This window comes from Vulpes lagopus, chromosome 12 (assembly GCF_018345385.1).
Source record: "Vulpes lagopus strain Blue_001 chromosome 12, ASM1834538v1, whole genome shotgun sequence".
In the NCBI taxonomy this organism is placed as follows: domain Eukaryota; kingdom Metazoa; phylum Chordata; class Mammalia; order Carnivora; family Canidae; genus Vulpes; species Vulpes lagopus.
Genome location: NC_054835.1, coordinates 13,912,519 through 13,928,946, shown reverse-complemented (window position 1 = coordinate 13,928,946; position 16,428 = coordinate 13,912,519). Strand labels below are relative to the sequence as shown.

General features: G+C 43.3%; 1 protein-coding gene across 3 annotated transcripts in view; it reads right to left on the bottom strand.

Annotated features, from left to right (window-relative positions):
- The window catches only part of SHPK (sedoheptulokinase), a 28,634-nt gene extending 12,224 nt beyond the window's left edge, over positions 1 to 16,410 (bottom strand). Inside the window, exons 1-2 of one of the 3 annotated variants that reach the window (XM_041724324.1) lie at positions 16,165 to 16,410; positions 8,311 to 8,452 (exon numbers count right to left, since the gene is read on the bottom strand). In XM_041724324.1, coding sequence (XP_041580258.1) covers positions 8,311 to 8,452; positions 16,165 to 16,314 — 292 coding nt within the window. In that variant the 5' untranslated portion in view covers positions 16,315 to 16,410. The remainder of the gene's footprint in view (positions 1 to 8,310; positions 8,453 to 16,164) is intronic. The other 2 variants (XM_041724326.1, XM_041724325.1) reach the window with 2 other exon arrangements.
- Between the last annotated feature and the right edge of the window lie 18 nt (positions 16,411 to 16,428).

Here is a 16,428-nt window from a genome sequence, read left to right as displayed (position 1 = left end):
CTCCATTCATTCCACTTCTTCTATGTTCCCTTTAATTCCTGTTTTGTTTTTTTTTTTTTAAGATTTTATTTATTCATGAGAGACACACAAGAGAGGTAGAGAAACAGTAAGAGGGAGAAGTGGGCTCCCCATGGGGAGCCCAATGTGTGACTCGATCCCAGGACCCCAGGATCAAGACCTGAGCTAAAGGCAGACGCTCAACCACTGAGCCACCCAAGTGCCCCCCCTCCCCGCTTAATTCCTTTTTTTAAAGTTGATATTATATCCCCTCCCACCCTGTAAGAAAGAAATTTGGTACGCCTTCAAGTCCCCTAGTCTCTGTCCTTCCAACCCTTATCACGATGATATTACCTATACTTGATTCCAGATGATGATGGATATATTTCCTCTTTTCCTTTGGTCCTAGGTAATTGATTTTTAGATATCGAACTTTACTCAGGAATCTGGCCATCTTTACTTATCTCACTTATTTCTTGAAATCTGGATTTTTTTTCTTTGCTCTTATTTAAATAATTTACCCAAAACTAGTTCCAGATAGTTTGTTCTATGGCAAAATATCTAAAGGCATATATGGCTCAAAATATTTTTTCATATCCTTGTATTTGAAGGACAGTTGTAATATTCTAGGTTCTAAGTTCTTTTTCTTCAATGCTTAAAAACACTTTGTATATTTGTAAAAGATTACCACAAATTCCTTGCTACTCCTTCCATTAAGGGATAGAGTCTAAGTCCTCTTTCCTTATCTATGCTGGCTGTGATGATTGGCTTGACCAAGAGAATGTAGGTGGAGTGAAATCCTAGGACTCCTAACGTTAGGTCAAAGAAGCCTTGCAGCTCTCACCAGAGCCTCCTAGAGTACTCACTCTGGAGGACGCCAGCCACTCATACCTTGTATCATCTACTTCTACAGGCAGATTGAGCTACTCTACATGGGCTTGACAGAGGTTGCTCTGGGGGAGCAAATCTGTCCCACTACCCTGAGGCTGCCATACATGGAGAACTCACATGCAGGAATCTAGGAAGCCATCCTCAGCTGAGTCTAGACTTCCAGGCATTGAGTAGAGCCACTCTTGAACCCTTCAGACCAGTCTGTCTACTAGATGAATACAACTAAGCAACTTCTGTCAACCCCATGTAGAGTAACTCAATCAGACTGTAGAAGTAGATCATACAAGATATGATAAAATCCAGAAAGGGAGACAGAACATAAAGACTCCTCAGAAAGGGAGACAGAACATAAAGACTCCTAACTCTGGGAAACGAACTAGGGGTGGTGGAAGGGGAGGAGGGCGGGGGGTGGGGGTGAATGGGTGACGGGCACTGAGGGGGGCACTTGACGGGATGAGCCCTGGGTGTTATTCTGTATGTTGGTAAATTGAACACCAATAAAAATAAATTTATTATTAAAAAAAGATATGATAAAATCGTCGCTGTTTTAAGTCACTGGGTTTTGGAGGTAGTTTGTTATGCAACAATAAAGTACCAATATACAGGACGCCTGGGTGGCTCAGCAGTTGAGCAACTGCCTTTGGCTCAGGTTGTGATCTCGGGGGTTCCCAGGATCAAGTCCCGTATCAGGCTCCCCGCAGGGAGTCTGCTTCTCCCTCTGCCTATGTCTCTGCCTCTCTCTGTGTGTCTTTCATGAATATATAAATATAAAATCTTTTTAAAAAAAAAGAACCAAAATACTATTCCATTGCATTTTTACACAGAATGTTGCTGTTGAAAAATATCTAGTTAAATGCTTCTAATTCTTTTATATAGAATCTGGTCTTTCATTCTGTAAGCTTTTGGAATTTTGTCTGAAATCCTTAAAAGTTCACTACATCTAGCTGTGAGGTTTTCCTGCTCTCTCTTCTTTAACATTCCATGGGCCCCTTTGGTCTGGACAGTTAAATTTTGTTTTATCGATTATGATAAACTTTCTCCATTAATTCTCCAAATATTTCCTCCTCTACCACTTTTATTTTTCCTTTTCTGGATCTCCCATTATTCAGACCCTAGTGCTTCGATTTGTATCTTCAATATGTTTTACTTTTTGTTTTATATTTTCTATTTCTTTTTCTTCTTTCTTCCTTCTGAGAGATTTCCTAAATTTGCCTCTTTCATTTTCTAACTTGTTCTGAAGTTCTATCCATTCTGTTATTAATCTCATCTATTACATTCTTTATTCAACTATTATATTTTTATACCTAATATTTCTGCTTGGTTCTTTTTATGTTTTCTTCTTAGTGTTTCTTGCTAATATTCTGCTTTCCTTTTTTAAAATATTTTATTTATTTATTCACGAGGGACAGAGAGAAAGAGGCAGAGACACAGGCAGAGGGAGAACCAGGGTCCATGCAGGGACCCTGATGAGGAAATCGATCCTGGGGCTCCAGAATCATGCCCTGGGCCAAAGGCAGGTGCTAAACCACTGAGCCACCCAGGGATCCCCAATATTCTCCTTTCATATATATTTTAGTATGTATGTCAGGCTAATTTTAAATTCTTAGACTATACATTCTAATAGTTCTGCTTCTGAAACAATCTCCATCTGGGGTGCCTGGGTGGCTCCAAGAGCATCCAACTCTTGGTTTCACCTCAGGTCATGATCTCATAGGTCATGGGACCAAGCCCCACATTGGGCTCTGAGCTCAGCAGCGAATCTGCTTGAAGATTCTCTCCATATGCCCCACTCATGCTTGTATGTGCTCTCTCTTTCTCAAATAAATTTTAAAATATATCTTTAAAAAAAAAGAATCTCCATCAAATCACTCAGCACAATGTCTTTCTTATGAAATAGCAGTGAACCTCAAATATCTTATTGCCTTGGTCCATGAACTCATTTTGTCCTGGGAGTATTGGCTACTCTGTCAGGCAGTGTAAATGAGCTAGACCTCAGTCCCTGTCAGCCCAAAGGGTCAGGGGAGGATGGATAAGACCGGGGTGGATCCATAGCTAACCCATACCATCTTGCAAAACACCTCCTCAGGTCAGGGATTCCATTCTGCCCCCCAGGATGGAACAATGTTTTGAGAATCCTTAGATTATAGGTCACCAGCCCTGTGATTTGGGGAGAGTGATTTGCTTTGATTTTATTCCTGAAGACACCTGAATTGCTTTGGGCATGGGGAAAGGTTCTGCTTGTCCCAAAGCCATGACAATCCAGGGGAACCAGCAGTTCCCCCCTGATTTATCCCCACAGGCAAGGCAGGTTGCTTCTTGCCTCAGATCCAAACCACCAATCCACATACACCAACTCAAAATAGCCTCATCACCCTCAGTTCTCTCACAGTGTTCTCCCCTTGCTTTGGTGTTTTTCTCTTATGATTCTTTTGAAATCAGTCATGGGGGAGAGAGCCATCAGTCAAGCTCGCTCAGCATTTTGGTAGCAACTGTATCTGGAAGTCCAGAAGTAGAGGACACTTATAACTGTTTCCTGGGTCCTGGTATCTCGTTCTGTCATGTGCTAACTTTATTGTCAAACTAGTAGGAAGGGGAAGGGTTAGGGTGTGTTGTGTGTATTAAATGAGTTAACACATGTAAAGTATTTAGAACTGTATCTGACGCAGTACTCAGTGTTAGTGATGATAATGATGAAAATGAATCTTTACCTTCTAAACTCTGTCCATGGTCTAACACATCCAACAGCCTTTCAGAAAGAGAATACACCCTCCTACATATCTTTTGTTCTATCCTCTCCTCATACAAGGGAGATTTCTCACACTTCACAATGTAACTACAACCACAGAAGCAGAAAGAGAAAAGAATGTTGACAATCAAATGCCAATTGAGAAAAGTTATCAGCAGCAAGAACACTCCAGACGCAATGGACAGAGATGAGAATCTGGCCTCCATGTGACATGAGAACATTGCCTGCCGTAAAGCAAAGTAGGGCAAAGCCTCACATGCAACTGTTTCGTGGCTATTTCTGATCTCAGGCCCCAGATTCAGAAGCCAAAACCATTACATTTTCTTATAAATTTGTTCGTTAAGAACCAAAGAAAACACTTAACTGCCCCTCCCTCCTTAGTTTCAGGCCACGAACATCCATTCATTCATTCATATGTGCATGACTGAATGATATGTGTATTAAGTATCTAATATTTATTAGGCACTGGTTCTGGTCCCTGAGAATACAGCAATGAACAAGGAAAAGTCACTACTTTCATGAAGCTTATACACTAGAGATATAGAATATAAACAAGCAAATATATAATACCAGATACTTTTAATTGCTGTGAAGAAACATATAGCAGCAATAGATATTTGGAGGGTGATCAGGGAAGTCCTCTCTAAGGGGACATGTGAGGAGGGACCTGAATGGAGTAAGGAAGTGAGCCATTAAGCATGTCTGGGGACACATACTACAGGCGGATGGGTCCAGGCAAAGGCTCTGAGGGATCTTTCCGTCTCTGCTTGGTATCCCTGGCCAGTAACCAGAGAGGCAGGGAAGCAAGTTACAAATCTTGTACCTGAAGCATACTTAGTTTCACCTAGGGTGTGGGGATGGGGGTGCTCCTCAAAGCAATGTATCTTCACAACCATATACTACCTTTGTACTTAAACTTCAAGCTGGATTCTTATTCCAGACCTAAAGCTGGATCTCTACAGCTTTTTTCCAATCCCTTTTTCCTCCTCCAAAACCCTTTTAAAAAATTTTTTTTGAACTATCATTTTTATTTTGTTTGCCTTATAAAACAAATATGGAGTTCTTACCATGTAGCGGGTATTATTCAAAGCACTTCAAAAATATTAATTCATTGAATCTACATAATAGCCTTATCACAGATATGATAATTATCCCCTTTGTATAAGAAAAATGAAGCACAGAAAAGTTAAAAAAAATTTGCTAAAGGTCACATAGCAGGGGATCCCTGGGTGGCGCAGCGGTTTGGCGCCTGCCTTTGGCCCAGGGCGCGATCCTGGAGACCCGGGATCGAATCCCACGTCGGGCTCCCGGTGCATGGAGCCTGCTTCTCCCTCTGCCTGTGTCTCTGCCTCTCTCTCTCTCTCTCTCTCTCTCTCTCTGTGTGACTATCATAAATAAATAAAAATTAAAAAAAATTTTTTTTTAATAAAAAAAAAATAAAGGTCACATAGCTACTAAAGTGATAGAACCAAGATTCGAATTAAATCTGTTCCAGAATTCAGCTTGATATTTGCTTACCTCTTTCTTTCTTTCTGTCTTTTCTTTTCTTTTTTCTTTTCTTTTCTTTTCTTTTCTTTCTTTTTTTCTTGGCAAAGAATTAACATATTTTTAATTTTATAATTACACAAGTGGTAAGTGAATGCATTCTCAGTATAAGATGTTCAGATATTACAGATAAAGCCAAAGGCCTGCTTATATCCCTACCTGGGTCCCAGCCCTCTTTCTGTCCCTGTTAGCTCTTGTGGATAACCATCTAAAGTTTTTACACTGACACCACATATTTGATTTGGTTTGGTTGACTTTATTTTGTTTTTGTCCATTTTTTTTTTTTAAACAAATAGCACTAAACTATATTTCTTTTCCTAGGAGTTGTTTTTATCATCCAACAAATGTTCTGGAGTTCCCTCCATGTCAGTATACATGAATGTACCTTATTCTAACTACTGCATATCCTTCTACAACATGGGCACACTAACATTTATTCATACATTCCTCTGAGATTAAATGCCAGCTTTCACTACCATAACAAGGAGGCAACAAACAACCATGAGTAGGCGTCCTTATGCACACCCGTGTAAGACTAATTTTCCTGAGCAGATTCCAAGTAGCAGAGCTGCTGAGTCATAGTACTCTCTTATTTTTAACAGGCCCCGCCAAACTGTCCTCTAAACCAATTTTCCACTCCATTTGCCAACTCTTGGCATTTTCAGACTTTGATGTATTATAATCCACTGGGTGGAAAATGATTTCTCGCTGTTGTTTTCTTCTACACTGCCCTAATTACTAATGATATTGAGCATCTCTTCATATGCTTATTAGCCACTTGTTTTTCCTCTTCTAGGAACTGCCCATTGGTATCTTTTGCCCATTTTCTACAGGGCCATTTGTCATTTCTTTGTTATTAGTTTTTTATATGTACCCATATTCAGACTAGCAAACGTTTTTGCCCAGTCGGCTACTTGCCTTTTAGTTTGGTTTTATGATCCCCACTCCTCTCCTGCTATTACTGAGCCTAGAAATGGAGTCTACAGGCATAACCACAGGCCTCTCAGAAGACACTCTCACTGCCTTTCCTCTCTGCCCGCTGGCTGGCCTATGCCCTCGTGGAAGCAATTAGCTCTCTGCTCGGCTCACTGGTGCCTGTCTATGTTGACTGCCTTGAGTGTGCCTTGGAAGGTGAGGGCTTCATCTGCTCGTTTCTATGTCTCCCATGGGGTCTAGCATGGAGCCTTATATATTGTAGTTACTGAAGCCAAACTAATCTGTGGCCACCTTTAAAAACACACTGACTTGGTTCCCAAATATGATTACACTCAACTCTGCTAAGAAAGTATTATCATCGTCAAACAGTGGGTTCCCTCCTTCCCAGAAGTAGAAAACAAAACAAGGAGGCATGTGGGCTGGTTCAATGAAATATTAAGCAGCTCTCTCCAACAATGTGGGCAACGGTTTGTGTGGTTGTTACAGAGTCCAGGAAACAGGCAGAAAGAGAAGTCGATGACCAGACCACAATCTTTGGACCTCTGTTGTCCTTTTTGGGAAAGGCTTTAGTATTAAAAGGACATTTATTCTCATTACTGCAAAATTAAGGAGTTTATTTTTTTTTTTTTAATTTTTATTTATTTATGATAGTCACAGAGAGAGAGAGAGGCAGAGACACAGGCAGAGGGAGAAGCAGGCTCCATGCACCGGGAGCCCGACGTGGGACTCGATCCCGGGTCTCCAGGATCGCGCCCTGGGCCAAAGGCAGGCGCCAAACCGCTGCGCCACCCAGGGATCCCAAAATTAAGGAGTTTAAAAAGCTTTTACAACCTAGACTCCCTCTGAGAGGCCAGCTCTAACACCCTAATTAGCCTTCTTCCCCATTACTGATTGGAGCCAAGCAGCTCCTGTGGTCCCAACCAGCCTGACAACAGACAGATGAGAAAGAGGGAAGGAGTAAGAGGTCTTGCACTAGTTTCCGCAGTCACCCAGGCCCTCCTGGGGACTAATCAAAGGATGTACCCCTAGACATCTAGACATCTGTCATGCTGCTGAGAGGCAGATCACCACTCACGTGGCCCAGGGGAACTGGAATCACTGGCTCTCCAGGCAAAAAGGGGTGAATCCAAATTCCAAATCCCTTTAACTACAGCCACCAAAGTAGCCATCTGTCCTCTACTTAAAATACCTGCGGTGAAATGTTGATAGCTTTGAAGCGGGTGAGGGATACGTGTCAGTTCATAATAGAATTCTCCCTACTTTTACATCTATATAGAATTTTTTATAGTTAAAAAGAGTCCTTTAACGCTTGCTTTAACAGAGACTCATAACATCCAAATCCTTCCTTGGATATCCTTTTGAGAAGTTCCTCCATTCATGGAGCTACTGCACCCTTCTGCAGCTCTGGCCCTCCAGGAAGCCCTTAAGAGCCTAGTGTCCAAAGTCAGACAAACCTAGGTTCAAAAGCTGGAGTCACCATGCTGCCACATGACCCTGAGCATATTAACTTTCTCTGAACCTCCACTTCTCATTGGCACAATAATGTAACCTACATCATAAAGATGTTGGGAAAGTTCAAGGAGATCATACAGGTAACATCCTGAGCCCAGCACCCAGCATGTAAAGTACTCATTGCTATTTTGTGGCTTAATAAGTCTCCTCCCGGAGGTCAAACAGAACAGGTCACCTACCTCTGCACCGTGGCAGACCTTCTGATGTAAGACAACCAACAAAACAATATTTAGCACCTGAGCCCATAAAAATAATGTCCTAAAATTTAAAAAAATTACAAGTATCTGTGATTATGGCAAACAACAAAAATCATGCCCAAATTCAAAAGTTTCCTCTGTGTCTCGGTATCTCCTACAACTACACTCATCTTCAGTTGTCTGCACTGATGCTCTGAGATACCAACACAAATAAAGAGAAAGCTGTGGAAACCTACTGAATCCTATGAGAATCAGAGAAAGTGTGCTTGTCCCTCACCCTGTTTATGGACAGTGTGTGAGTGGAGAGTTTGCTTATTCATCGCACATTTGTATGAGAAAGAATATACACAAAATACAAGAGTCAGCATAGGCCATTTCATTCCCACTGCAGGGTGACCTGATCCTTCAGAGGAGTGACCTCTGCAGCACTTTGCTATCCCACAGTGATTGCTAGGAGCATATGATCATCCCCAGAGCCCAGAGTACCTTGGTCTGTTTTCCAAAACATGACTCCATGCATTTGTCCTGACACTCCAATGCCACAGACTTCCTGGAGCAGCTGCCGAGGAAGGGCAGCAAGGCATTCATTTAGGGCTTGGATGATTCTGCTCACATCCTGCTCTTGCCCCTGGAAACAAAACAGGACACGTTGGGCAGGGGCACACAGAAAGGCAGGGGGAGGAGGGCAGAGGCCTCAAGCAATTTCCAGGGTAGTGGGTGCCAAGCTAATTCCCCTGGGGTTACTTCCAGGACCTGCTGACTAGCCTCAGGGATGACATGTGGACTGAAGGTTCTCCACCACATCCAGAAAGGCCTGCTGCAGGAATGTGGTGGGCAAGATTCCACTACCTCCCACACAGGTGAGGCACTGCTGCAGACAAGGTTCAGAAATGGCCAAGGCTCTGCCTTCCACTGTGAGTGAGTCTGAGCTAAGGAAAGCACTGCCTCTGCCCTATAGGAATAGAAAGACTAGCAAGAAGGATAAGAAAACTCAAAAAAGACCGTAATATAAGAAGACGCTAAATGTCTATCACAAGGCACACACAGGGTTGGGATACAGGAAAGATGGAACACAGCAGGGAGGAACCTAGCAGGAAGGGTGTAGCCATGAAAGGCCTCATGGACTAAAGTACTTTAAGACAAGCCCTAGCATTTGCTTCTATTGGGACTTTAGTTCATCCATCTGGCAAACATTTCCTGAGTGCCTTTAGAGCCAGGCCTTAGACTTGGCAACAAACACCCCCTAGGCAAGGCAGGCAAGGAAGTAACCCAGAGAATACCTGGGCAGAACACCAATGAGATGGTCCATGTGAGAGGCTGGTGGGAGATGAGGCTATAAAAGAGGAGAGACTGGACCCAATAGGGACTTCAAGCCCCAGGATGAGGGGCTCCTCCCAAATCCAAAGGAAAGCCCCTCGGTTTTTCTGAATGGGATAATACCACCATCAGAAGATTAATTAGGCAGGATCCCTGGGTGGCACAGCGGTTTAGCGCCTGCCTTTGGCCCAGGGCGCGATCCTGGAGACCCGGGATCAAATCCCACGTCGGGCTCCCAGTGCATGGAGCCTGCTTCTCCCTCTGCCTGTGTCTCTGCCTCTCTCTCTCTCTCTCTCTCTGTGACTATCATAAATAAATAAAAATTTAAAAAAAAGATTAATTAGGCAATTATATAAGCTACCCGGAGAGACACTGACAGTAGAGATTTTTTGGGGGTGGAAATGAGATGTAAGGAAGTCAGGACAGGGCAGCCCGGGTGGCTCAGCAGTTTAGCGCTGCCTTCCGCCCAGGGCCTGATCCTGGAGACCCAAGAATCGAGTCCCACATCAGGCTCCTTGCATGGAGCCTGCTTCTCCCTCTGCCTGTGTCTCTGCCTCTCTCTCTCTCTCTCTCTCTGTCTGTCTCTCATGAATAAATAAAATCTTAAAAAAAAAAAAAAAAAGACAGGACAATCTTTTCCTGATTTGCCTTTTCTTCTGATTTGTTGCCTCCCTAGGAACTTCTCTAGGCAGAATAACTTTGAAAAACAAAGTCATGAGAGATAAGGAGAATGTAATCAAACAGCATACTAATATCCATGAGCCAGGGCAGCCCTGGTGGCTCAGCGGTTTAGCGCCGCCTACAGCCCAGGGCATGATCCTGGACACCCGGGATCGAGTCCCACGTCGGGCTCCCTGCATGGAGCCTGCTTCTCCCTCTGCTTCTCCCTCTGCCTGTGTCTCTGCCGCTCTCTCTCTCTCTCCTCTCTGTGTATTCTAATGAATAAATAAAATCTTTATTAAAAAAAAATATCCATGAGCCAAATGGTCCTAAGAGACAAGAATATGAATAGAATATAAGATTTTTAAAAGGTTAAAGGTCTCTGGAGTCAAAAGCGAAAACACAATGAAATATCTTAGAGAACATGAAATGCCAAAACCAATCAAGCAGTATATATCCAAATGGGTGGGAGGTACAGTCTAATATAACTTCAAAAGTAGCTGACTCAAATACTGACCAAAATATTTAGGTTCCATGACCATCTCTTCTTTTAAATTATGAATTTCCTGTTAAGGACTAGAAGTCAGACTCCAAGACCCATCCCATCCCAGGAGATGCCTCTAATCAGTAAGAAGTCTCAAACAGCTAAGGACGCCACCACAAAATATATACTTGGAAAAGCAACCCAGATGACATGATTGTTTTCCTGATGATTAAGTAGATCTCAGGTGGGTGCCAAAACTAGTGTGGAGCCCAATGTGGGGCTTGAACTCATGACCCTGAGATCAAGACCTGAGCTGAGATCAAGAGTTGAATGCTTAGCCAACTGAGCCACCCAGGTATCCCATGATTAAGTAGATTTCAAAGAACAAGAAAAGATCAAGAATTAAACAGGCATGTTTAGGGATCCCTGGGTGGCGCAGTGGTTTGGCGCCTGCCTTTGGCCCAGGGCGCGATCCTGGAGACCCGGGATCGAATCCCACATCAGGCTCCCGGTGCATGGAGCCTGCTTCTCCCTCCGCCTGTGTCTCTGCCTCTCTCTCTCTCTCTGTGACTATCATAAATAAATAAATAAATAAAAATTTTTAAAAAAAATTAAAAAAAAAAAAGAATTAAACAGGCATGTTTAAAAGAGTCATACCTATTTGATTAACATTTGAGCTTAAGGAATTTCTTGAGTATTTGTTATTTCAGGTAAATATAAATATTTAAGAGAATTTGACCTAGGTTACCTTTGTAATGTATGTATGTGTGTATATATACATATTATATACATGTGTGTATACATGTATGTATATATATTATATACATATATATGTATAACTAAGGTAGTTAACTAAAATGGCATTAAGCATTATTCAAAGGTCCTCAAAATGATAGCTACATGTTAGACATATAAATGGAAACAGCTTTATAAGCTAAATTTAAAAGCTTAAGTAAGAACTAGGGTTCTGAATTTAATAAATTGAATACTTAATTTTATTTCAACCAAAATAAAATGTTTCTGGCACACAAAAATCACCTCAAGGCACAAAATAAACTTATATTTAACAACTAGAAGGACCCATGGAAAACTCAGAAGAGAAGAGAAATGTGGCTCAGCTCTTAATAAATGCCTGGTCTCTGGGGAACTGAAAAGTTTATGGTCTTGCAAAAGCATCAAGCCCCAGGCTCCCCTCCCTGGGCAGAGTGCAGCCCTCCCCTCCTGGGGACAAACCCCTCAAATGCCGTCAGACTGCTGGCTTTGGGCAGGGGCACTTCCAAACTACCATGATCAAAGCAGCAGGAAAAAAGGATGGTGAGGATGGGTAGGATGAGGCAAGGAACGCAGAGAGAGCACAAATCATTTTCCTGATGAAGCCCAGATTCTAACATGCAGAACTGACCAGATAGTGAGACACCAGCAGAGAGGAGGTACATGGCTGGGCACTTGAATTGAGATGTATTTTAAGTATAAAATACATACCAGGCTTCAGATTTAATATGAAAAAACACAATGTCTTACTAATAATTTTTTTCTTATTAATAATTTTATATTAGTTATTATATATTGAAATGATAGTATATTGGATACACTGGAGTAAATAAAATATGCACTTAAAATTATTTCAGCTGTTACATTTTACTTTTAATACTAGAAAACTGAAAATTCAGGTGTGGGTCATATTTGTGGCTAGAATTTCTTTTGGATAGTGCTAGTTAAAAGAGTTCCCACATGATCTCAGATGGTGTATCAACCCAAGACAGAGGAGCCACTGTTTAAAATGGACTCAGGGTGGGTGTGTTTCATGGGTGGGGATAGTGGAGGAGGGAAATGGACCAGGTGGGAGTGAAGACAAGGGGACAGTCAGTGTTCAGCAAGTAGTCTGAGTTTTAGTGGTGAGTGTGATCAGGGAGTAGCTCTCAGACAATGGGCATACCTACAATGTAACAGGAAGGGTGCTGTCTCCATTCCTTGGTTCAGAATATCCATCTCTCTATAACCAAATCAAATCTTAAAATTTTAAATTTGAGAAAAGAACTTAGAAACTCACTCAATGCCCCAACACACCCCTCTTTACAGATGAAGAAACTGAGGCCCAGAAAAAAAGAAATTAACTCAGAAAGGGTCAACAGAGACTCCCTCAAAAATCTTGGTATTTTATTTGCAAATATTGGTATTTTTATTTGCAAAGCCTGACCTTCCGTACAGCTGCCAAGCTTGACCTTGGTGTATACAGTACTTCTTAAGAGTGAAAAGTATGGACATAAGGATGGGGTCATAGGCATTTCCGTAGCTCAGTAGTGCTCACTCCAGGGATGATTTTTGTTCCCTAGGGCCCATTTGGCAATATAGAGACATTTGGGGGTATCACAACTGGGTAGGAAGGATTTACTGGCATGTAGTAGGTAAAGGCCAGGAATACTGCTGGATATCCTACAATGCACAGGACAGCTCCTCACAACTCAAAGTATCAACATTGCCAAGGTTGAGATATACTGCTACAGATGAATTATAGTGTCCCAGAGCACAAAACACATGTGGAGGATGCAAGGGGGGCTCTTACTGGCCTCTCCTAAACCTTGCATTAGGTAGGTGTGGCACACTGTGTGCCTGTACACAGAACAGCCTGCCAAACGCTGTGGGAAGCAGGGAAAGCAGTTTTCAAGAAGTGGCCCTATTTCAGGGCCCTTGGGTGACTCAGCTGGTTAGGCATCCAACTCTTGATCTTAGCCCAGATCTTGATCTCAAGATCGTGAGTTCAAGCCCCATATTGGGCTCCACACCCAGTGTGGCACCTATTTAGAAAAACAAAAAAGAGTGGCCCTATTTCAAGAGAAAAGGCAGTGTCTAAACCCATTCCCTGTAATCTCAGCTCTGCGGCTCACCCCCACAGGGTCAGAGCTGAACATGCCTCCATTTCATACTCCATGTGGCGAAATAATCATTTTTAAATACCCTGATGATTGGGGCACCTGGGTGGCCCAGATTGTGATCCTGGGGTCCTGAGATCGAATCCCGAATCAGGCTCCCCAGAGGGAGCCTGCTTCTCCCTCTGCCTATGTCTCTGCCTCTCCACCAAACCAGCTCTACAAGAAATATTAAGGGGGACCCTGTATAAGAAAGAGGGAACCCAAAGAAACAATCCACAAAAACAGGGACTGAATAGGTAATATGATGACACTAAATTTGTACCTTTCAATACTTACTCTGAATGTTGAATGGCTAAATGATCTCATCAAAAGACTCAGGGTATTGGATTGGATAAAAAAAGCAAGACCCATCTATATGCTGTCTACAAGAGACTCATTTTAGACCTAAGAACACCTACAGCCTGAAAATGAAGGGGTGGAGAACCATTTACCATTCAAATGGTCCTCAAAAGAAAGCAGGGGTAGCAATCTTCTTATCAGATAAAGTTTATCCCAAAGACTGTAGTAAGAGATGAAAAGGTACACTAGATCATACTTAAAGGGTCTATCCAACAAGACCTATCATGAATATTTATGTCCCTAATGTAGGAGTGGCCAAGTATATCAATCAATTAATAACCAAAGCACTTAGATAATAATACAGTAATAGTAGGAGAGTTCAACATGGCACTTGCTGCAAATGACAGATATTCTAAGCACAACATTACCAAAGAAACAAGGGCCTTGAATAATATGCTGGACCAAATAGATTTCATAGATATATACAGAACTTTCCATCCAAATGCAACCCAGGAAATTAGAGAAGAATTTAAAAGATTCATGGAAACTAATGAAAATGAAGATACAAACATTCAAAATCTTTGGGATACAGCAAAAGTGGTCCTAAGAGGGAAATATATTGCAATACAAGCCTCCCCCCCAAAAAACTGGAAAAAACTTAAATATACAAGCTAACCTCGCACCTAAAGGAACTGGAGAAAGAACAGCAAGTAAAACCTACACCAAGCAGAAGAGAGATAATAAAGATTCGAGCAGAACTCAATGAACTAGAGACCAGAAGAACTGTAGAACAGATCAACAAAACCAGGAGCTTGTTCTTTGAAAGAATTAATAAGATAGATAAACCATTAGCCAGCCTTTTTAAAAAGTAAACAGACTCAAATTAATAAAATCATGAATGAAAGAGGGGAGATCGGGAACCCTGGGTGGCGCAGTGGTTTGGCGCCTGCCTTTGGCCCAGGGCGCGATCCTGGAGACCCAGGATCGAATCCCACGTCGGGCTCCCGGTGCATGGAGCCTGCTTCTCCCTCTGCCTGTGTCTCTGCCCCTCTCTCTCTTTCTCTGTGACTATCATAAATAAATAAAAATTAAAAAAAAAAAAAGAGGGGAGATCATAACCAATACCAAGGAAATACAAACGATTTTTAAAATGTTTATGTCACCTATATGCCAACAAATTAGACAATCTAGAACACATGGATGCATTTCTGGAAAACCACAAATTACCAAAACTGTCTCTGCCTCTCTCTTTGTCTCTCATGAATAAAGGAAATACAAACGATTTTTAAAATGTTTATGTCAGCTATATGCCAACCAATTAGACAATCTAGAACACATGGATGCATTTCTGGAAAACCACAAATTACCAAAACTGTCTCTGCCTCTCTGTCTCTCATGAATAAATAAAATCTTTAAAAACAAAAAATCTTAAAAGTAAAAAAATATATCCTGTTGCCCCAACCAAATTTTGAGTCTCTATGAAAATGCTAAAAAAAAAAAAAAAAAAAAATGCTAAGTGCTCCTGAACTCTTTACCCTCTGAAATGTTTCTGACCAAGATGGACTCTGAACCCTAAAGAACTGAGTCTAGATACGTGGCAAGAGGTTGTGAAAAACAAGCTCTTGGGAGTGAGGCTTAGAAAATCCAGGTTTGTGGCTGGAAAGTGCTTAGAGGCCAGGGATTTGAACTGGGAGAACAAGCAGGATGGGGGGGGGGGGAGTCATAAAGTTATACAGAAAGTTCCTGGATATTAATTTCTGTTGTCAGTTAACTGAACATAGAGCTACCTTTTTCAGGGAATTAATGAAATCCAGCTCTAAGGACTGATGATCTTTCTGAACCCACATCTCCAAATAGATCCCATTATGGTGAAATTCTCCATTTCTACCCTGTAGCTTTCACAAGACACTAGTTTTAATGTATAATGATCCATCTGATCTTTTTCTCTTTTTTTTTTTTTTTTTTAAAGATTGTATTTATTCATGAAAGAGAGAGAGGCAGAGACACAGGCAGAGGGAGAGGCAGGCTCCCTCCGGGGAGGATCCCAGGACCCCGGAGTCACGCCCTGAGCCACCCAGGTGCCCCCCGCCCCAACCCTTTTCTAACATTTTAATCAGCTCATCTCTCCTCCTGTCTCAGCCTCTGGGTCCCGGTGTCCCGCTGCCCTTGTTTGCATGCCCCAGACCACAGTCCCCCCTCGCAGAATGAGCAGAGGCCGCTGAGGCCCGGATTCCACAGCTTAGTTCCTGAGGAAAATCCAAATTCTGCTCTGGGGAACAAACTGAAGCCTGAACTTGAGGACACCGGCAGGTGGGAGGTGCAGAGGGGGCAGACAAGAGGGAGGCCCGAGGTCACTCCACAGACACCAGGGCAGCAACCTCCCGCAGGTCAAAGTACAGCAGGTGGAGGGCAGGGAGCACCGCGGGCCGCGGAGCCACAGCGAGGCCCGCGGAGGCCAGACGGCCAGGAGATCGCTGTCGGCAGCGGGGCGAGCTCCCGGGACCGAATCTCACGTCTCACGGGTCCGACGGAGCTACAGCAGGGAGGCAGAGGCCAGGCAGGCTGGGGAAATCAGGGAGGCTTCCTGGAAGAAACAGGGTGTGGAGGAGGCCTCCTCTGAGGAACAAGAGTGGCTCCCTGAGGCGACGCAGCTCCGGGACGCTGCCTCACCTGGGGCGCCGCCGCCTCAGCCCGCGCAGCCCGGGCGCAGCTCGCTAGTACCACGAACCCAGGTGGGTGGCCGGGTGCGGCCTCCAGCAAGGCAGCCTTCACAGACGTGGTGCCCAGGTCAATACCGAGAGTGACCACCCGCGCAGCCATGGCCCACGAGAGCCCCGCAGCCGGCGTCTGAGGCGGTGGCGCCCCCTCCTGCACGTTCCACCGGCTTCCGGGCGCCCGGGCGGGGCGGGGCCGGCCAGTCCTTTGGCCACGCCC